This window comes from Urocampus carinirostris, chromosome 19, assembly GCF_059441175.1.
Source record: "Urocampus carinirostris isolate Australia breed hairy pipefish chromosome 19, RoL_Ucar_1.0, whole genome shotgun sequence".
Classification (NCBI taxonomy): domain Eukaryota; kingdom Metazoa; phylum Chordata; class Actinopteri; order Syngnathiformes; family Syngnathidae; genus Urocampus; species Urocampus carinirostris.
In genome coordinates this window covers 8,539,365-8,561,532 of record NC_142367.1, presented here as the reverse complement: position 1 = coordinate 8,561,532, position 22,168 = coordinate 8,539,365, and the positions used below count along the sequence as shown (strand labels likewise).

Genomic DNA, 22,168 nt, shown 5'->3' with positions numbered 1-22,168 from the left:
AGGATGCGTTTGATTGGACTAGCAGGAGTGGCACTCAAAGCTTTGGAATCATTGGTTCGTCGCCGATTGCTTCATCACAATATTGAGATTTTTTTTTTATGTCGCCCGGCGACTATATCGTTCACGCATCAGTCCGGTAAAAAATAATTTAATTGCGGCATTGCTCTTGCATAATGGCGACGTGCTTGATCCACGTCGGATAGTTTACCTTTCTTAATCAATATTCTGTCCGATATGATTTGATTGCGTTAAACTGAGTGCCAAATGAGTACAAATCCTTTATTGATTTTTTTTAAATTAAATTGATAGTGTTTGTGATATTTGAGTCATTAGTTTTTGCTTTACCATGACTGTGAATCCAAATAACACATTTGCAAAGAATAACTTCTACTTAAAGAAAGTTTATCTACATTTCTTTCCAATTTTCTTAATTGAACATATCAGTAATAGAGCCACAACCAATTCATGATATGGACATTTTGTGCATTGTCCTGCTAACTAAACTTTAAGGGAGGGATATAAATGAAAACCTGTTGTTAAGAATATCATTGTCCGATCTGCAACCTCAGTGGAAATGTTTTAAATCTAAGTCTAAAACACACTTTTACTCTATAGCATATGAATAACCTATACTTTTTGTGGACAATACCTCTGTATTATTTGTAATTGCAACCTCTTTTGCCTGGTATGCCTGAAAGGGGGATACCACTTGTGCGGTCCCTTCTCAAGGTTTCTTCATTTCCCTCATGTTGTTTCCAGATCAGGGGATGGTGTAATAATAGTCTGTGCAAACAACTGTGCAGCCCTTTGAGACTGTGATTAAGGGCTATACAAATAAAGATGACCTGACTTGACTTGAATTGTCACAGATTAATTATATTTTTTGTAGGAAATGGTTAACTGCAGTGCGCCAAAACAAAGCACTTAATTAATACTGGTATGGGAATGAACCAATCATTTGAGTAATTCATTCAACCATCCATCCGTTTTCTGATCTGCTTATCCTCACTAGAGTCGTTGGGTGCTGGTGTCCATCACAGCTGTTTTCAGGCAATGGGCAGGGGACACCCCGAACTGATTGCCAGCCGCTCTCAGGGCGCACACAGAGACATTCACACACTCTCTCACTCCCAGGGACAATTTGGACAAGCCAATCCGTGTTTTGGGATTTTGGTAAGAAACCCAAAAGGACATTGTAGAACATGCAAACTCCGCACAGGGAGGCTGATAGCTGGAATTAAATCCGGGACCTAAGAACTGTGGGGAAGATGGGCTAATCACTCATACATTGTGCCTCCTTTTGAGTAATTCAATTATTTTTCAATTGGAGTAAATAATATTTGATTTTTATTTCATTTTTTGAATGGCATTTTTACAGCCAAAGGAAATATAATTGGATTGAAATTTGGCAAGAATCGGTGCTTTTCAAAATAAAATCTTGATTTTGTTCAAAACATTTATCACCACACAAAAATTTCTGCTAAAGAGCTGAAATCAAAAGCATTTGGACATTTTAAATGTAATGAGAGATTTATTTCCTTATTGATTAGTTTTCGATTAATTGTCGCATCTTTGCATAATTTCTGTTGTTGATATTATATTGCCACAACCTAAATTTCCAACAACATCACATAATTTTACAGTAAATGTATCCACAATATTCACAAACTCATTTAGTATAAAATATCCATGACAACTGTAAACATTCAAAATGGCGGCATGACCCTAAGTATGAAGCATCCTTCGGCAGATAAGAAACAATCTTTTTTCCGTTATTTCATTGGTTGTGTGAGATCCTGAGGATGGATTATCATCCTCACTTACCGGCGAGCCCAGCAGAGGTCCGCGTGGGCCCGGTTCTGATGAGATGCGGCGGCCCGTTGTCTCCGGCCCAACATTTGTAATGGCTGAAGGGAACAGATGGGGGGTGAGCTGGGGGGTTCCATTGTCAGGCCGGCTGTCTGCATGCAAATGTGAACTGCGTTTCACCCGCTGACCGCACCAGCGACCCCTCGGCGGCCTTGTCTGCCAGAGAGCTGGCCCTTGGATGCTCGCTTGGCTTTTTGGGGAGGGTGCGCTCGTTTTTCACACATTCTTTTTTTTTTTTTTCCTTCATGCATCGCATTCCAGCACATCTAAATACATAAACACACAGGGACAAGATTTTGTCACAGGCCCGTCAATTTGGTGGGAAAGAAAATATATAAATGGCAAGCATTTTATTATTAGGGTAAAAAAAGATGATAAAACAGGTTTAAAAAACCTTGAAAAAAAGAAAATACATTTCAAGTGATCTTATTTAGACAAAACTTTAGGGACAAAAATATTGTTAAGCCCTTGTTAATATCTCTTTTTAGTATGTTCAAATAATAAATCAATTTGGCACACACACGCAGGAAAAAAGGAAATTGACTGATTAAGACAAAATATCTTGGGGCAAAAAAATATTTATAGTAAGAAATAAAAAATGATACGCTTTGATCTAATTTAAAGACAAACATGGTTTTAAACACTTGATTATATCTCTATTTTTTGTACATATATTTCAATCATGAATTCTTTTGACACACTGACTTGTCATTGTAATGTGAGATCATATATATTGATATATGCCAAACACAGTTTTTAGGGTAAAAAAAACAAAGACTTGAAAGTAAAAAATAAAAAGTTCCATAAACCCTTGAGATATTTGGAAAAAAATGACACCCCTTAATTGATTCAATTCAAAGACAAATATTTTTTTAAACTCTTGATTTTATATCTATTTTCTAGGACATTTAAATAATAAATTACACCGACTCACAAAGGCTTGTCATTTAATTAAAAGACAATATACACATACATATAAATATATATATATATATATATATATATATATATATATATATATATATATATATATGGCAAACACAGTTATAGAGTAAAAAAACATAAATAAATGAAATGAAAAAATCAGCAAACCCTTGAAGAGATATTTGTAAAGAAAGGAAGCATTTTAATATATCTAATTTAAGGTGAACATATTGTTTAACTTAAACTCTTTTGAGTATATTTAGATAATGAACCATTCATTGAAAAACATGTATAAATGTTTCAATGAAGTGACTTTTAAATCGTTATTTCACATTACACAATTAGGATTTAAGTGAGAATGTATGAAAACATTTTCTCCTGTTTATTTTATTATTATTTTATTATTTATATTTTAGTATTGCTTTTAATTTTTTTGTCATAAAAACAATGTGGTCGTAAAATCAGGGTTTTATGTTAAAACATAAAAGATCATGAGTTATGACAGAAATCCACTACTTATCCTCACTAGGTTTGTGCGGTATCAAAGAAATTTCAAAAAGGAAAAGATTGCTGACAGCGTGAAATTTTAATTTTCTTCACATTTTACGTTGAACGATTTACCAGTTAATTATACAATATACTTTATGTTTTAATTAGCTAATTGTTTTAACTGTTGAGTTAATTAAAAATGGACTCGTACGTAAACTACTGTACTAAAACAATTACTTCTCGTAATGTAAATGTAATTAAATTAAAACGAAATGAAAAATATTTACTGTTGTTAGCATAAGCCCAAGCGGCACATTGCAATGACATTTGATATAAGTCACGTATTTGCATGCCAGACTTCCCTCTAGCAATTCCAGAATTGGCAGCAGAATTCCAAGCAGTGGCAAGTAATGTGTGTTGCCTTGCTCATTTGCATAGCTGCAGCAAGAAAATGGAATATTAAATTGAAAGGCTGTCAGTCGGGAACAAAAGCCAAATGTTCTCACAAACAACTTTGTGAAAGAGTGTCAAGGCTGACAATGTTTTTTATGCTCAGAACTCGTGAACTTGCTACAAATTCATGCCCTCACTTTTACCATTGGGAAAAAAATCCGAAATGAGCTCATGCTTTTTTCAGTTAAAGATTTTTAGGACAGCACAAGACAACATTTATTCATGTAAATATAAGATAAACAAGTATTCTATGGCTGTGGACAGGAAATAGAGGACTTGTTTCCCTTTTTTTGTCAAAGTGGACCCTGGTTTACAATCCTTGCTGGTTTTTCTCCTAGATCTTTAAGGGGCAGTGAGTATGATTTGACCATTACTTGTCGCTTTATTGTATCATGCAACAGAAAACGAGTGATACAAAACTCAAGGAAGAATCCAAGCTATGGAGACTCAAAGTGGGGGGAAGAAAGTGATTTCACGAGCATGCTGGCTGTTTTCTTTTATTCTATGAAATTGGTGAATGTAGAAAAAGGCCTGTTCAAATACAGTCCAAACGCCAACACAAACCCCTACAAAGATAAAAAAGAGAGGACTTTATTTGAACGTATCTAAGAGAGACACATACGTGCACACGCCACCCAAGCAGCTTGACCGAGGCTGCAATGACGATTTCAGCCAGAAAATGGCGTCAGCCAGTACATTATTTTAAAGTTAACGACACCACATTTAAAAACATCTGACTTATTCATCCAGATAATTTATTTTTTAACATACTCAACGTTTTGGACCCCCAGATTTATGTATGTCAGTTTTTACTTTTCATCTATCACAATCATTGATCAGTTGCAGCCAGCGGCCTGATCAATTCACCGATTATGAAAAGTGCGAGTGAGTCGCTATAAAAAGGAGCACCAAAAAACTGTATAGACAACTCGTAACATTTATTTGTTGACACAAAATCACCTTTTCAACTTTTGAACTTCAGTCAACCCCTCCCAAGGTGCCCGCCGCTCTCATCGCCAGCTACCCCAACCCCCGCCGCGACGCCATCACAGCCCCGGCGACGCCGGGCAACTCGTTTACGACTCGTATGCTAATGAAGCGCGGGCGGCCATTACCAGGCGGCGACGAGCGTTTTGCATCGCTGCCACTAGCTCGCCATTGGGGTTCAAAAGTTCACCACGTTCCCCCGGGGGCTACTGTGTTGCTGCTGCTGCAGATGCTGATAGCCCCCCAACCCCTCTCTCTTTCTGTTTACACTATTAATCTTAGGCTCGCTCTCTCGAACACTGGCTGGCAAGACGTGAGCAGCTTGAAGGGGGGGGATTTGGACGTATTTAACCAAAGAGCATCCATCACTCTCATCCTCTTCCACGGCAACCTCTGTGCAGCGGTTGTATCCGATATTTCGGCTTCTCTTTTCCTTTTTTCTTTTCTTTTTTTTTTATCGCGGTGCTCGTTCTAATTCTGAGCGTGGATGGAGAAGGTAAAAAAAGAAAAGGGAAATTGTGGCGCAGTCCATCTGTAAGGCGGCGCCCGCATGGGCAGAATGCAAAAGCGGGAAGTCCTAATCTCCCCCCACCCGAGCTGTCAATGTCACAGACAAATAGCAAAAGTATCAGACGCGGGTTCACGTGGAGGTTAGCCTTGCTTCCCAGGTCCTCTCTCGCTTGCTTTTCTCTGCCTGGCTAATGAGAATTTGATTTTGCCCTGCACTGGAATCCATTTCTGGAGATGAATGAAGTTGGCGGGCCCGGCCCAGGTGGCTTCGCCGATTTGGTAGGGGGAAAAAAATGGAGACTGGATCCTCCACTTTAATTGTTGCTCTAATGAGCACTTTAGGTTCATTAACGCGCCCTGGTAGACTTAGCTGAGGATGTTGAGGACAATTCCCTGATCGGCCAGCCGAGCTACAGGGACGTTTTCTTCTCGTTGTTGACGCCAGGGATTACAGGGGATTCTTTTTAACAAGGCAATTGATTTTTCCTTTTTCTCCTGACAAAAAGAAAATCATTTACATATAGTATCCCAGGAAATAATTATTTAGGTAATTTTAATTTTTTTTTCTCAAATTTCTGTCCCAAGTATCAAATTAGAATCAAGTTTAATTCTAATTATTTGTGTTGGGGGGGAAAAAATAAGAAAATAATAAACAAGAATTCAATATTATCAGATTGTAATTGTATTATTGTGTAGCTTATTATATTTGTATCCCACTGTATTAACATGTATTATGTTTAAGTGTATGAAGTTGTATTTAGAATTCGTTCACAAATCATTTCTGCAAATGAATTGGAAAAAAATATTCATAATGATTTCCATTTTAAAATTTATTTGCACTTATACAAAGCAAATTTTATATATATATATATATATATATATATATATATATATATATATATATATGTATATATATTCATTCATTCATTTTATGCACCTCTTATCCTTAGTATGGTCGCGGGGGTGCTGGACCCCATCCCAGCTATCTTCGGGCAGTGGGCGTGGGACACCCTGAACTGGTTGCAAGCCAATCACAGGGCACACAGAGACAGACAACTTACTCGCTCATTCAAACCTAGGGACGATTTGGACTGGCCAATTAACCTAACACGCATGTTTTTGGAATGTGGGAGGAAACCGGAGTGCCCAGAGGAAACCCCAGCAAGCACAGGGAGAACATGCAAACTCTGCACAGGAAGGTTCGATCTCATGACCTCAGAACTGTGCCGTACATGCGCTAACCACTGTGCTGCCGTGCTATATATAAATGTATATGTACAGTATATATTTCAAGAATTCTACTTCAATAATTTTTGAATCATAGACTATGACTGCACAAATATTTTTTGTAATTTGTGTTTGCAAAGAAAAATCTCCTTGGCCCAATTTCACCCTCTAACTTAAACATAATAGAATTTAAAAAATCATTTTTTCAAAATTGTATTCTTTACCTATTATTTAAACTAAAACCTTAGCATTTTAGGTAAAATAATTGTCATCAGTTGTATTAGTATCTTAAAAAGAAAAAAAACACAAAAAAAACATTTTATTTGTTGAATTCTGTCAAAAATGTGAGTAACATTCATAATGGTTTTCACTTCACATTTATATCGCACAAACACAAAGCATGTTTGGAAAGTCAAAAATAATCTTGGCTGAATAGCAAAAAAGATTGTTTGAATCTTTCTCAATCCTTTTAATGCTAATTCTTAGGAAATCTTGTTCAAACCCCAGCAATACGATTTTAAATTCACTTTCTAATTTGAACGTCAAGGAATCAAAAATAAATCCCTTACATATTCACGTACAGGGCAATTATATTTCCATATTTGAACGGAAAGGGTTGTCAGCAATTGCATCTTAAAAAGCAATAAAGCACGAGACTAAATAAGAATAAAAAGCAATTCTTTAAAAAAATACAGCCCGATTGAAAAAGGAAAATCTGCTTTGAGTGTAAAGCACAAATAACAATAACGTTTAAGCGTGTTGATTTTTGCCTCCAGGCTGGCTTCGACTGCCCCTGCGTTCCTTTTTATGGCCTCCTGTGGGCCACCGTCATCGCTATTTCTATTCTGTCCAAAAGCGTCCCCTGCCATTAGAGGATCATTGTATCCGCACTTAAGCATTTGAATGGCGCTAGTAAATCTCCAAAAGGGAAATACGGGGTCATCGTTGAAGCCGCTTATCGCTGCCCAGGGGGAAGCCGTGTCACGTAGTAAATTCAGACCCTTAGCATGCTCGGCGCACGTGCGTGCGCTTCGAATTGTCATCTAACGTCGCTTGGATACGATAAAACTTTGGATATTTTCAAAGTACACGACAAAAACAAAGCTCTACAGTATATTGTCTATAGTCTGTCAAATTCCCATTTGTGCTGGCACAATATGAAACTCAGGTCAGCGCACATGAAATTGAAGACTCAAAATCACTACATTGGGAGTTGGAGAACATCTGGGTAAACGAATCAAGCGCACCTTCAACAAAAGACAAGTTGTGTCATTAGCTCACCCATCTGTCCAGGATAATTAGTAGGGTTTAGTTCATTGTTTGCCACAACTGACCGTTATTGCCCAAAAATTAGTAGAGGGAAAAAAAATTGATTTGATTTTTTTATGTATGAACCGATAAAGTCTCAAACAGATGCATGAGTACTATCTATTTTATAATATGTACATGCAGAAATTGTAAATTTGTTAATGAATATAGTATTTTATAAAAATAGTTCAAAAACACTCAGAATTGTATTATATTATTTCCCCTTTACACATTAAATTTGATAATATGCATCATAGAAAAACTACAAATGCAAAATAGTTCTGCGTGACATTTAGTATAATATAACACATGAAAGAAAACTGCAAACGCACCAAAATGTACAGTTTCAAAAATTATATTTAAATCGCATTTACATTATTTGCATGTAAACAATGCAGTACATAATGTTTTATAAAAAAATAGATTTTGGGGGGAAGAGGGAGCAGAAAAAGCGACACTGGGGACAAGCTGGGCATCCAAAAACATATATTTTTGCTCAAATGGTCGGATTAAAAAGTCTTATAGGTCGCTTTCGGCCTTTGGGCTGTAGCCTGTCCAATGGCATTCTTAAAATATTTCAGTTGCTTATTTATTGTTAATTATTTTGGAGCATTTTTTTCTCGATTAAATGACAAAAAACAGTGTCATGTATTATCTGAGCGTTCATTGTGAATTTCCCTTAGGGGATGAAAAAAGTATCTATCTATCTATCTATCTATCTATCTATCTATCTATAAAACGTTTATTAAAGTTTCATAGCTTACATTGATTGGCATGCTTACTGTGTATTAATAAATAATAAATAATTTACTTGTATTGTCATTCTTTGTAACAATGCACATAGAACGAAATGTCGATACACCTGACCCGTACAGTTAAACTGTAGCGAGCCGATGCAGCCGCAGCCAAACAGGGCGCAGCCATTTTAGTCATTAGGTGAGCAAACCCCCCATTCCACCCCTTAATGCTTTGCGCCAAGCAGGGAGGCAATGAGTACCAATGTTGTAAGTCTTAGGTATGACTCGGCCGAGGCTCCAACCACATTTGAAGTCGATGAAAATGTATTCACTCCACCATGCTGTAACAATTCATAAACTCAAAACAGAAAAGGAAAAAAAAAACCCTGTGTTGCACCTTCAAATTGAAATAAAAATAAAAAAAACATGATTCAAGATGATATTCCTATTTCTTGTTTTGTTGTGACCTTGTTAATGCCCATAAGGTCAAATCGTTACTCTATGGTAGGCCAAAAAGTATGATGTATGATTTAAAAAAAAAATAACCACCTTTTTTTCGTGTTTATATTGTAGAATCTAAAAAAATGTTTTGGAGCTGTATTACAGATTATAAACACCACGCTATACTAAATAAGTAGGCATAACTTCAGTTTTCAAAACCTAAAGGAAGAAATTTTCCCTTGGTAGCCTTCAATTTTTTTTTTACGTTTTGTACCTGTGACCCGGCGTGATGGACGCACCCGCTCCAAAAGCACCGGCGCCATTAAAGGCGATTAGATAGCGACGCCGGCATCTGGTAATGCGCCGCATGTTTTGTGTGCATTAGGAGCTTCTAAACACGCTCTCCAGTATCGACGACTCGGGCCCTAATCCAATCAGGCCCGGCGGGGGGAGGACACGCTGCCCTTAACCTCAGTGCCTGTCGTGCGGGTCGGCGCCGCAAAGGCCTCCCTGCCGTAATGAGGAAAAATGCTTCAATTTGGCCAGCGTTGTACTTAGATCGAGCGGCGGGGGGGCCAAGGTGCTCCCTACCCATCCTTTTTCCTCATCAAGGACGTGCGGTCGCCGCAATTGGCAACAGTCCGCCCCCTCAGGGCCGGAATGGTTCGGGCTGCCTCTCTGCCTTGTGTTCGACCTCATCAGCAAGGTTCACCGGGGGGTCACGTCACGGGACCCCCTCCCTCCCTTGGATGCAATACATCTGGCATCCAAGGAGAAAGGGAACATGTTGATACCTACCTGTGCTTTGTCACCTGGGCTCATCTTGCTAAGTGCTTTGTGCTTTATAGTGCTCTTTTACACATAGACAATGGGATGCTGGGGATGGTTACTTAGAAATAACCTTATTCTAGGAAGATGTTTTGTATATTAAAATACAACAATCGAAAAACATGAAAAACGCTTGCTATGCATTTAGTTTAGTGGTCAACAATCACCGGGCCGCAGACGGATACCATCATCTGGATATTGTGTTTACACAGTGTATTTGGTCTCATAATTATTTTTGTTATTGATATTGATACTCATGTTAAAAATTTTTGGGGCCATGAGAATATAATCAAACATTAAACTGGTCCATGGTACAGATAAAGTTGCCGACCACTAATTTAGTTTACATATTTCCACAAAACTTAAAGTGGCAATGTGTAATAATTGACCACTCAAGGTCATTGTAGCTAAGAACGAAGCAAGTAGAGACTTGGTTGGTTGGATCCCTTAACCACTAGGGGCATAGGGGCACCATTTCCTCTGCTGTGTCTTGGGCAAATACAGCCTGATTGTGCAGATCCCTCTATAGGCCAGCAATTTTTTCCACCCGGTCTTGAGACGGAGATCTTTCATGTGTTAGGCAAATGTGCTAACCATTGCACTATGGAAACATAAGTAGAGACTATGGAAGCAAAATTCCGAAGCTTACTTCCAACTTTTCTGAATTTTACCTAGCGACAGGACATAAAAACTGGTGTAAACCCCTGCAAGCTAAAAACCGAAAACCTAGCGAGCTGGATATACTCTGAGCTGCTAAAAAAAAAAATCAATAGATGTAGTTGGTCAGAGCTGTTGTTAGTGTATGACTCTAGCGCAGGGGTGGCTAACCCGGTCCTGGAGAGCCGCATGTCCTGCATGTTTTGGAGGTTTCTCTGCTCCAATACGGGTGATTCCAACCACCTGGATTGTTATCAAGCTCTCACAAAGCCTGCAAACAAGCTGAAAATTGGCGTCACCTGTGTTGGAGCAGAGAAACCTCCAAAACATGCAGGACGTGTGGCTCTCCAGGACCTAGTTAGCCACCCCTGCTCTAGCAGCTGGCGGGAGACGCAAATAAAATGCATTACCAACTGTGGAAGACAAGTGACACTGAAGGACAGAGCAAGCTTTAATCAACTAAAGCACCTAATGATAACAATAGCAGCAAGCCATTACCAGCAACTAAGTGGCTAGAGAAGGAAAAGTTGTTGAGGAAAAAAAATCAGCTGTGAAAGGTGAGTGACCTTGAAGGCAAGCAATCTTTATTTCCATGGCACAACAACAATACGGCTTGTGGCGAGTTATAGCCTGCAACCAAGTGGTCATATTAGGAGCTAGAGAAGGAAACAGAAGAAAAATTTCAGATGCCTAAATCATCGGGCAAATTGTATTTTTTTCTCTACTACAATATCAGTAAAACCAATCATTTCTATCACACCAGGAAGATGTTGAATCTTTAACACATCCACACCATTTTAAGAATCCTTCTGGTCAGGCAGAGAGATAATAATAATAACACACAACAACATACTACCTGTGGATGTCTTTTTTCTGTAATGGTGCCCGCCTACCGTGTGAACTGCTACAATCGCACCACATCATCTCCACATTCTTCTGCATCTCTCGGCAGGCATCAACGCCGCATGATGACCACCGTTAGCTGTAATGTTAGCCACAGCACCATTCCTGATTGACTTTGAGCTCAACCCGAGTGGATTTTAATGAGAGGCGTCGTTAACTTTCTTTCCGTCATCCATCTTCAGTTTTCTGGGCTGGTAATGTCATGCTGGGACCACGTGAGGGATTCCACATACAGCTGCAATTTTTGTTGACTCTTCCATGCTAATGTCTGTCTTGATTTCTCTTTGAATTTATGCATACACACACATGCACACTATATATATATATATATATATATATATATATATATATATAATGTGTGTGTGTGTGTTTATATTTACACTCAATTGTCCCTCTTTTTTTGGTGGGGTTGCGTTTGCAAAAAGCACCTGTGACAGGCTTCTGTCAGCCCCTAGCAGCTGGCTTGGAACTGGTGCGGACCAAGAATTTCAATTAAAAAAAAAACATTGCAAGGGCCCACGACGGATTTTGATAGGATGTGAGTTCTTCCCAACGTTTTCAATTTCAGAGTTAAATAATTCAATGAAGCGAGAGTAACTGAGTGTTAGCCAATCAGAAAGCAACACACAATGCACAATAGAAATTAGTAAAAACCACCATATAGCATGTGATGATTGTGCGTGTGTTTGTGCGCACGTTATATATATTAGGGCTGGGAATCAATTAAAATAAATTATCTAATTAATCTCAGTTTTAAAAAAATTAATCGCGATTAATCTATTAAATCCAGATTTTACAATTGGCAGTAAATATGAAAAAAATATGCATAGAAAAATAAAATTACATTTATTATGCCAAATGGTATAGGCCAGGCCTATACCAAGTACATTCAACGTGCATACAGACTGTAACGCCAAAGATAGCTTTCATTACAAAGACATTCAAGTATTTTAGGTCAACACTGTTGAACTGTAGATTTGCTCTAAAGCTGTTGTGAATATTTTAACAAAAATGCACACCAAGTAAAGGAATGGTGCATAAATCTTGTGTCAAAGACAAATCTCCCATAAACAAAATATTCAAATTCCTTATCTAAAAATTGGAGAACACCCTTCTCTTGCACCAAACTGATTCAAGGTTGTTGGTTGAGGTCCGCTCTTTGACTGTACCTCCGCACCGGGGTGCTTGGCTTTCAAGAGATACACCAGGGAAGAAGTGCCCCGATGGTAATTAAATTCAGCTTTGCAAGGCTTACATATCACTTTCACCTCGTCAATATTCCCATCAGGCGAAACTGTCTGCCTAAAAGTGTTTTTTCTCTTTTCCATCGCTAGCATGCTACACCAAATTAGCCTCAGGAAACGGAAGTGATTCTTCTTCGTTTGTTGGAGCAGCGCGGCTTGACACCCGGGGGCGTGCCCAGGGCAGAATTTTAATCGTTTTGTTAACCTATTTTCATGCGTGAAATTTTAAAGTATGACTCAAATCGTTAACGTGACATTTTTCCTAGCCCTAATATATATATATATATATATATATATATATATATATATATATGTATGTGCTATGTGACCAATTGAATAATGGCATGGCCATTCCTATTGAAATAAATAGCCATGCCATTAATCTGTTCTGGCCTATTGAGAAAAAATAACTCAAAATTGATGTTATGTGTTTTAGGACACATCAACACCTATGTAATTTAGGTTTATTTACATTTATTTAGGTACATGCAAAGAAAATAATTTAATGAATTTAAAGACCTCAAAAGTTTTATTTTTAATATGGAGTTTAGTTTGAAATAAAATTTGTTGTCAGAAGTCTTTTGCTATTGAGTCGTTGATTCCAAAGTGAGTTAGCTGCTAGCATACATTGCTTGTATTGTCAATTTTGTAAAAAAAAAAAAAAAACTCCTGCATCATGTTTACATTTATCTTTTCGCAGCTCTCTTTCCCTATCCAGACTGCAATTCATTTCAACTTTTTTGAGGTCTCCATCTAGCAAACACGCCCCATCCGTCGCCTCGACTGCGGCTAATCGCGCTCCGCTAAATAGTTTATGCAGGAAAGATCGATCGGTTGCCATCATACTCATGTCAATAGCAGAGCTGTGGATGGCGTTAATTAAAACTCAAAAGGAGACGAAAATAAAGTCATGCTATTGGCTTGAATAATTGATGGAGCCATTTATGATTTTTATGAAGGAGCGCTGCCGTCTGATGAGGCCTTAATAACGAGCATTAGATGGGTAGGCAAAATGGGGCTTGTGTGTTACGTGGAGTTCATTTTCTTCTTCACCCGGTCCAATTGAGTGCTGGCAATTAAATTTAGTTAATTAATTCACCTCATGTTGTTCACGCCATCGGATATTATTAACGTTGAATGTTAAATGTAGGTTAGTAAACAACTGATTCTGTGTGATAGTCTGCTGTGTATAGTGCCCCCCTGTGGACTAATATTACACAACCCCGAGGTCAGGTGATGTTTATTGACTGAAGCATGTTGCACCTACTCGGGCATTAGCCTGCTTCGACCTCTTGATACAAACCAAGAGCCAGGGAACAGACGGATGAGGGGATTAGAAGGAAGGCCGGCGGCGGATAGATGAGGTGGGCGAGTGTAATGGCCGTCGTTTGTTATGACGGACCCAATTGGGTTCTTTGATGAAGTCGCCCCTTCTCACACTGCTGTAGTTAGAGTGTTGGTCCATCCACAAAGGCAAGACGGCTATATGTTACTGCCTGTCAGAATCAAACACCTGGAATGTGTCATGAAGTGTATCCCATAAATGTAGATTTTAGAAAATGATTTATTTACAGATAAGGAATCTGTATCAAATTGTGTAAAGAAACAGAAGAACCGATTATTGTCAGAATTCTAAAACACTACAGGCTACACACACATACGTGCCAAATCACGTTGAAATACTCACTAGATCTAACTGAACAAAACACGAAATAGAGAAAATCTTGCATATGGTGGAGTACAAACTAACTCACACTGAATAAAACTTGAATGACAACTCTGGGATATGTTGGAATACTGGTTAAGTGAACAAAACATGAATAATAGGTCTACTTGGCTCTAACTTTTTAAAACATGAGATAAAATCAGGATATGTTGGAACACTAACTACCTCTAACAACACGTGAGACGAACACAATGTAGTATATGTTGGAACACTAAGCTATAACGTAACAAACGGAAAGGATGCAGGGAACATACTCGCGGCATCTAGCTCTAACAAAACAAAATATAAAGACGACAGTAAAAACATACCCATGTTTGAACAGGACAACAACGAAAGTACTATAACGAGAACATGAGATATAATTCTGGCACACCAACTAGCTTTAACTAAACAGAACATGAAAGAGGAAAGATGTGTTCTCACACATGGAAAGAACAACAAGAGTGACAATGAGACAATTATACTTAATGTTGGAACACTGGCTCTAACTGAATAAAACATGAAAAATAAACAACAAAGATATGTTTGAATACCAACTAATTCTAACGGAAAAAAACATGAAAGTTACTTTCCCAGATGCAGACGGAACAACATTGAGAGTGCCATGACGACCTGGGCATGAAATCAAATGCAGGCATACTTACTAACCCTAACTGTGCAAAACGTGAAAGGAGACCACACTTGACACACGTTGATAGTACTAGAATGTGTGACATTGTATCTTTAAGAAGACAAATTTAACTCTAAAGGCCAAAACACATAACATGACAGTGCAGAACGTGAAATCAGGTGAAAAACATAGCTGTTTGGAGCATGCATAAGTGGGCAGCCACCAGGACATGTGACGAATGGTCACCAAGGAAGCCAAACCTTTTTTTTTTTTAACAGACGGAAGGGACACATGACAAGCCGACCCCTGGGCTTAGTTTAATCAGTTTCCCATTTTTCCCAATGAAGGCAAAAAACACTGAAGTCCACGTTCCCGCCCGAAGCTTGAATGCCAATGTAAACAAGAACTTATTAGCATATTTGTCAAGCAGTCACAGATGGAAACATCAGGTTGGACTTTGCCAATGAAGAGAGACGAATGGCTGCGCAGCTCAGCGACACTGTAAATGTATCCATTCCATTTCCCAAAGCCTGCAGGAAGGCCACAGATTTGATTCATGGTGCGTAGGCAAACATTGCCTTGGGAATAAAAAATCATCCTGGAGGGAAGCGAAACAATCACATGATGAACGGGCACTCTACTAATCGGGAAACTTTGACGAAGGATAAAAAAATCAGATATCGCTTCTCAAAAAAGAAAATATTGTACAGGTTTCATTAACCTCATTGAAACAACAATTACAAATTCTTTCATTATATCTAATATAGTGGTTTTAAAGCAAAAAAGGCAGACACACTTTTTGAACTGGCTTCTCCCAACATCTTTCTAGCATCCTGTAAACAACCTGGTATGCCTGCCTAATTTTTGCTGGTCCTTAATTGTGAGTCACCCTTGCAATGTTTTTCTGTTTTTTTCATAATTGTAGACTTTGAGGACATCCCCGCCACAGCGGCTCAAGATCTGGGCAACATCCTGAAGCAGGGCTATCTGGAAAAGAAACGCAAAGGTATAATACAAAATACAAAAGAAATGGTCAAATGAAATGGACTCGAAAGCATGTATGGAAGGGAATAAAAAAGGAGCAGAGCTAAATTAAACATCACTTGGTAGAATATTATTTTTGTAATTTTTATTTCTTTTTTTTTTTTTTTAGTTTTTTTGCATGTACTTTTTTATTTGTAACTTAAGTCATTTGATTGTATTAGAATTTCACTGTTTTATTTGTTATTTATATATTTAATTTTCTATTTTTATTTAATTTCTTATTTAATTTGTAGCTATTTTAATTTAATTGTATTTAACTTCTTTTGTAAATGTATTTTTATTTTCTGTTTTACTTTTTACTTTATTTGTGACTTGAATGTAATTGTTATTATTTAATTTGTTATTATTTTATTTTAACTTTGTTTGTTACTATTATTTGTTTTTTAGGTTTTATTTTTCTATTTCATTTCATTTGGTATTTTATTTTATTCTATTCTATTCTATTTTTTTTATTTATTACTTTTAACTGTTTCCTTTTATTTTTTATGTAATTCTCTTTTATTTTATTTTAATTTTATTTATTTTGTCCTTTAGGGAAATCCCTTTTTACCGACTAGGTACAGTCAGTGCTGTCGCAGCAGAGTGTGCTGCGACAGCACCTGGTATTCACAGGTAGTCTTCCATCTCAGTGCTAACCAGGCCAGATCCTGTTTAGCTTCCTGAGAATTTGCGTTCTCAGGGTGGTATGTCCGTAAACGGGTCAATTTATTTTATTTTATTTAGGGCGGCAGTAGCTCAGGAGGTAGAGCGCCCGTCTTGGGATCAAGGAATCCCAGTTCGAATCCCGGCTCGTCCGTGTTACATGTCGAAGTGTCCTTGGGTAAGACACTGAACCCCTAATACCCCTAATAAGCAGGTTAGCGTCTTACATGGCTGCAACACAAGGCCGCTATTGGGAAATGTGGAGCACATTGTAAAGCGCTTTGTGAAGTCATTGACTTGAAAAGCGCTATATAAATGCAGATCATTTCATTTCATATTTGATCTTGTCTTTTTATCGTATTTTTGTTTAAACTTTGTTTCATTGCATTTATTTTTTTCAAGTATTTTCCCCATCTGTTTATTTTGATTGTTGTTCAAATTAAATTTGTATTTTTTAATTGGATTTCTTTTTTTTTTTATATTTGTATGTATTTAACAACTGTCCTATTATTTTTTGTTAAAAGTTTGTGTTTTTATTCATTCCATCTTGTATTTAATTTCATTTTTAATTTTAGTTTTTATCACACAGGTATTTTCCTTTTACTTTGCTGTTGCTTTTTTTGTCGCTTAAATGTTAGCTTTTATTTTATTTTATTGTATTTATTATTTCATTTGATCTGTTTTCCCAACTGTTACTTTTATGTATTGTTTAAATGTTATCATTTAATTCTATTTTTTTTTTTTGAATATAGTTCTCGTCTGTGACTTTTATTTGGGGTTCAAATTTTATCGTTTAAAATCTTTGAATTCTTTTGTATTTTTCATTTAATGCTTTGTGAATATCATTTCATTTTTTATTCTGTGTATTTTTTCCAACTGTTACTTTTATTTGGTGTTTAAAGTTTATGTTTTATTTCATTTCATTGTATTTTTAAATCAATTTTTAAATTTTGTGTATTTTCCTAATTGTCCCCTCTTTGTTGTTTGGATTATATTACTTATATGAATTTATTGTATTTTCTATTGTACTTTTTAAATTTGATAATATTTCCTTTTGTTTTATGTATTTTACCAACTCTAAACCTGCATTTGTCCCCAGAGAACACCTTTTTTGGCTCGGAGTGGCAGAAGAGATGGTGCGTGCTCAACAATTCGATCTTCTTTTACTTTGGCAGCGACAAAGGTCGGCACGGCCAACAAAAAGCCGACGGCTGTAGATCGACTCCCTGCTCTCTAACTGACCCCCCCCGATCCCCCTGCAGATAAGATACAGAAAGGCTCCTTTTACATCAACGACTACAGCGTCCGACTGTCCGATAACCTGAGGAAAGACTCCAAAAGGAAGGCCTGCTTCGAGCTGCTGGCTCCAGGACGGCGGACTTACCAGGTTGTACAGCTCAATCTCATTCTTATTTTATTTATATTTGTCAAGACAGCTCAGTTCTGAAGTGGGCATCGCAAAGTGAAATTGCTGTAGTGAATGCATTCCAAATCCGGTCACCCTAGATGAAAACATTAAAATGACAAAATAGTATATAGTAAGTACTACGTATGTGTAATATACACGCCTAGGATTAAAAACCATACATAAATAAAGGAAGAAATACATTTAGTTTACCTTTGGTGTGATGTGACGAGCTGGTCGAGTGGAGTAGCAGGTGGATGCAGAGGAAAAGAGGAAACTGCAAATGAAATTGAAACTGAAATTAAGACTTTCACTTCTAAGGCCCTTATAAGATCTCCTTGCTTTAAATAGATATTGTGTATTATTTAGCACTTAGTAGTAAAACAACTTAATTCATTAGAAAAAAACAATATTGATTTGTATATTTGGCAAAAATACACAAACTATCATATATTTGTGCTTATTTTAATAGTCTTAGATTGATAAATTTGTATTTACTTTACATACCATGAGGCCCACCTAAAGGGAGCTGACATGATTGGCCACCATATTTCTGCTATTGGTATCCCTCCCAAAAACATTGTGAAAGACTGGGCATAAAATTGAGAAGAAAAATGGTGCTGTTTAGTTTCCATAGTTTGTATTCTTCCCTGTGCTTTATAGCACTTATTTTTAATTGCACTACGCAATATATCGAGATCTAGTGGTCAAATATTACAGAGTGTCCCATTAAACACCTTCTTATTCTTAATAATTCCGATCATCAATTAGTTATGGCTTTGCAAATTAGCCATTTGTGTGCCTTCTTCTTATTTTTTGTTAACTGCAAGCTTTGTATCCATGGTCATCATGTTTTTGTTTTTTCCTTTAGCGTCACTGCCAACCATAGCAAATAAGTACACTTCAAAAATACAAGTCAAGTCATTTTTATTTGTATAGCCCTTAATCACAAAGAGTCTCAAAGGGCTGAACAGACCCAAGATTATTGCAAACCACAGACTTATATTACACCATCCCCTGATCTAAAACCTACATGAGGGCAAGGAAAAACTCAAAAACCTCAACATGAGGAAAATGAAGAAACCTTGAGAAGGGACCGCACATGAGGTAATCCCTCTTCCAAGATGACCAGGCTGCGATGGATGTTACAATAACAAAAAACACACAGATATTGTCAACATAAAATATAGGTTATTCATATGCTATAAAATAGAAGTGTCTTTTAAGCCTAGATTTAAACAGTTCCACTGAGGTTGCAGATCGAATCTCAGGGGGAAGAGCATTCCACAGCACCGGGGCCCGAATAGAGAGCGCTCTCGAACCTGCGGATCTCTTCTTTGCTCTTGCGATCACTTGTAGACCAGCATTTTCAGAGCGAAAGCTCTGGACTGGAACATAGGGCAAAATTAAATCTGAAAGATATAAGGGAGCAAGTGCATGCATGATTTTGTATAATACGAACAAAACCTTAAAATCACATCTTAGCCAGGAGAGTAGTGCATTACTGTAATCGAGACGGGAGGTAACAAACGCTTGAATTATAATCTCCGCAAAGGGCAAATTTGAGCAAGGTTGTGAAGATGAAAAAAACTGATCTAGTAATATTCTTAACTTGTGTTTGAAAGGACAGATTGGGGTCAAATATGACACCTAAGTTTTTGACTGAGTCACTCTGGGTGATATTACATTTGTCAATGTTCAGAACAGTTTTTGAGAACAAGTGAGAAAGGCATTCAGCCAATAGAATATTAGCATATTCACAATTCCATGATACGGACCAATAAATGACTAGCATTTTGTCCGATATCGACCAATAGCCAACAGGCATCTTTGAGAGGAACCTCAAACGCTCCATCACCACAAAAGTTCAATTTCAAAGGATTCTGCATACGCAAAATAATTTGTAGTTGATGTCATATAGTTGAGGCAAAAACATCTTATTCCACATCTTAAAGTGAAAACATCAAAAGACGCGGACGCCATACCCTGGGGGTCTACTTACTTTCAATGTGTTTCTTACCAGTTTACGGCCAGCAGTCCTCAGGAGGCTCGGGAGTGGGTGGAACACATCAGCTTTGTGCTGCGAGGTGAGTCGTTTTATCACTATACAAACCTCGAATCACACCTCAAAAATCCCATCTTTTATTCGTAGAGTCATTCCCCTGCTTCCTCCTCCCCCCTCCTACTGAATTCCAGCTTACAGGAAATTGATTTGTAGCCGTTCTGGTTATCCTCCCGTGACATCGATTTCAGCTAGGACCCGATACCTCGTGTGGCAGCGGCCCCAATCGCCCGCCATCAAGCCGCTCGTCCATCTTGGGGGTAGGGGGGTTGCTGTACCCTGCCTGTCCACTCTAAAACGGGTCTTGCGGGAAGTAACGTACACTTGGCAGTTTGTCTTACTTCCTTATTTTTTTCCGATGATGGATGCGCCTCCTTGAGTCCAAAACCTGGACTACATTTTCAGCTGTTTTTCTCTTTATTACACCCAATCAGATCAGGCTAAAAAGAGGTTGGCAACACAAAATGTTGAAAGAGCCATCACGGTTTATGAATCCCTTAACAAACTGGGCTACCACGAAGGACGAAACTTGGGATAGCTTTCTCCACTGCTGACGGTACCTGGCCTGTTTTTTGGTTCATATTGAACCCCACAAAAACCTGCTTGGAGCCCCAAAACATTAAAAGCTTTATAAACAAAGGAAACCAACACAAACTCTATATCAGGGGTCAGAAACCTATGGCTTGGTGATAAAATGTTTCATGTGCAAATTATTCCGTAGCGTTCCAATTTTGGTTTGTTAACTTTCCGGTTTGGTGCATTCATAGCAGAAGCAACTCTTCTTACGAGTACTGTTCGGTCCAGTATTCAATCCCTAGCAAAAAGTATGGAATCATTGGTCTTGGACAAGTACGCACTCAGACATTTTATTCTGTAGAACAAACTCAGATAAAAAGCATGAAAAAATACTAAAGTTTTTCAAAAGTGCAACTCTTTGGCATTCAGAAACACTAAAATAAATTAATAAAAACCTTGTGGTGTTCAGCAAATGCTACTTTTATAGACCAATCACATATATGGAATCATTGAACCGTGAAAAACAGACAAAGAAATAACAATCAAACCTTTGGCTTTTATGACAGCTTGCAGTCTCTGATGCATATACTTGATGAATGACAAACAGTATTATTCATCAATCTGGTGCCAACTCTCTTTGATTGCAGTTGCTATATCATCTTTGCAGGTCAGAGCCTTGCTGTGGACATTTCTTTTTCAATTTCCACCACAGGTTTTCAATTGGGTTGCGATCTGGGCTATTTGCAAGCCATGACATTGACTGGATGCGTCTTTCTCCAAGGAATGCTTTCACAGTTTTTGCTCTGTGGCATGATGCGTTGTCATCTTGGAAAATTAGTTCAACATCCCCAAGCATTTTATCAATTGAAGGAATAAGAAAGCTGTCCGGAATGTCAACGTAACTTGTGCATTTATTGCAGATTTGACCACAGCCATCTCTGAAGTGCCTTTGCCTGACATGCAGCTGCATATCATTTAGGACCGTGGGAATTTTTATGTTTTCTTTGGGAAGTCCTCCTTTAAATCTCAACAGAACGGCATCAAACACAAGTTCCAGCATCATCACCTGGTCCAATGCAGATTCAAGACTCATCACTGAAGATAAACTTCATCCAGTCATCCACAGTCCATGATTTTCTCTCCTTAGCCCATTGCAGTGTTGTTCTTTTGTGTCTAAGCATCAACGATGGTTTCCTTTTGGCTTTCCTATATGAAAATCTTATTTCCTTTACGCGATTTTGCAGTTCTTTCACATACATTGACTCTAACTTCCTTCCGTTTCCTCTTTATTTGTCTTGTCTTGACACCTGTATATCTTCCTTGGCCTACCAGTAAGCTTGACTTTAACAACCTTCCCATGCTGTTTGTACTTGGTCCAAATCTTCGATACAGCTGACTGTGAACAGCCCACATATTTGGCACACATATGAGTAGAGTTACCGTCTTCAAGAAGTTTGATGATCCTGTCTTTGGACTCAAGGGACATCTCTCTTGTTGGAGTCATGATTCTTCCCAATCCACTTAGTCCAGGAGCCTCTCAAGGTGGGCTAACTGCACTGTTTTTAACTGCTGACTAACAAGCAGAC

General features: G+C 37.8%; 1 protein-coding gene across 6 annotated transcripts in view; it reads left to right on the top strand.

The window, feature by feature from the left end:
• skap1 (src kinase associated phosphoprotein 1) overlaps positions 1 to 22,168 on the top strand; it is a 69,479-nt gene that overhangs the window by 11,050 nt on the left and 36,261 nt on the right. For 5 of the 6 annotated variants that reach the window (XM_088323024.1, XM_088323022.1, XM_088323023.1 and 2 more), the window contains exons 6-10: positions 15,839 to 15,919; positions 17,699 to 17,782; positions 17,862 to 17,986; positions 20,028 to 20,091; positions 20,201 to 20,326. In XM_088323024.1, coding sequence (XP_088179150.1) covers positions 15,839 to 15,919; positions 17,699 to 17,782; positions 17,862 to 17,986; positions 20,028 to 20,091; positions 20,201 to 20,326 — 480 coding nt within the window. The remainder of the gene's footprint in view (positions 1 to 15,838; positions 15,920 to 17,698; positions 17,783 to 17,861; positions 17,987 to 20,027; positions 20,092 to 20,200; positions 20,327 to 22,168) is intronic. The other variant, XM_088323025.1, reaches the window with a different exon arrangement.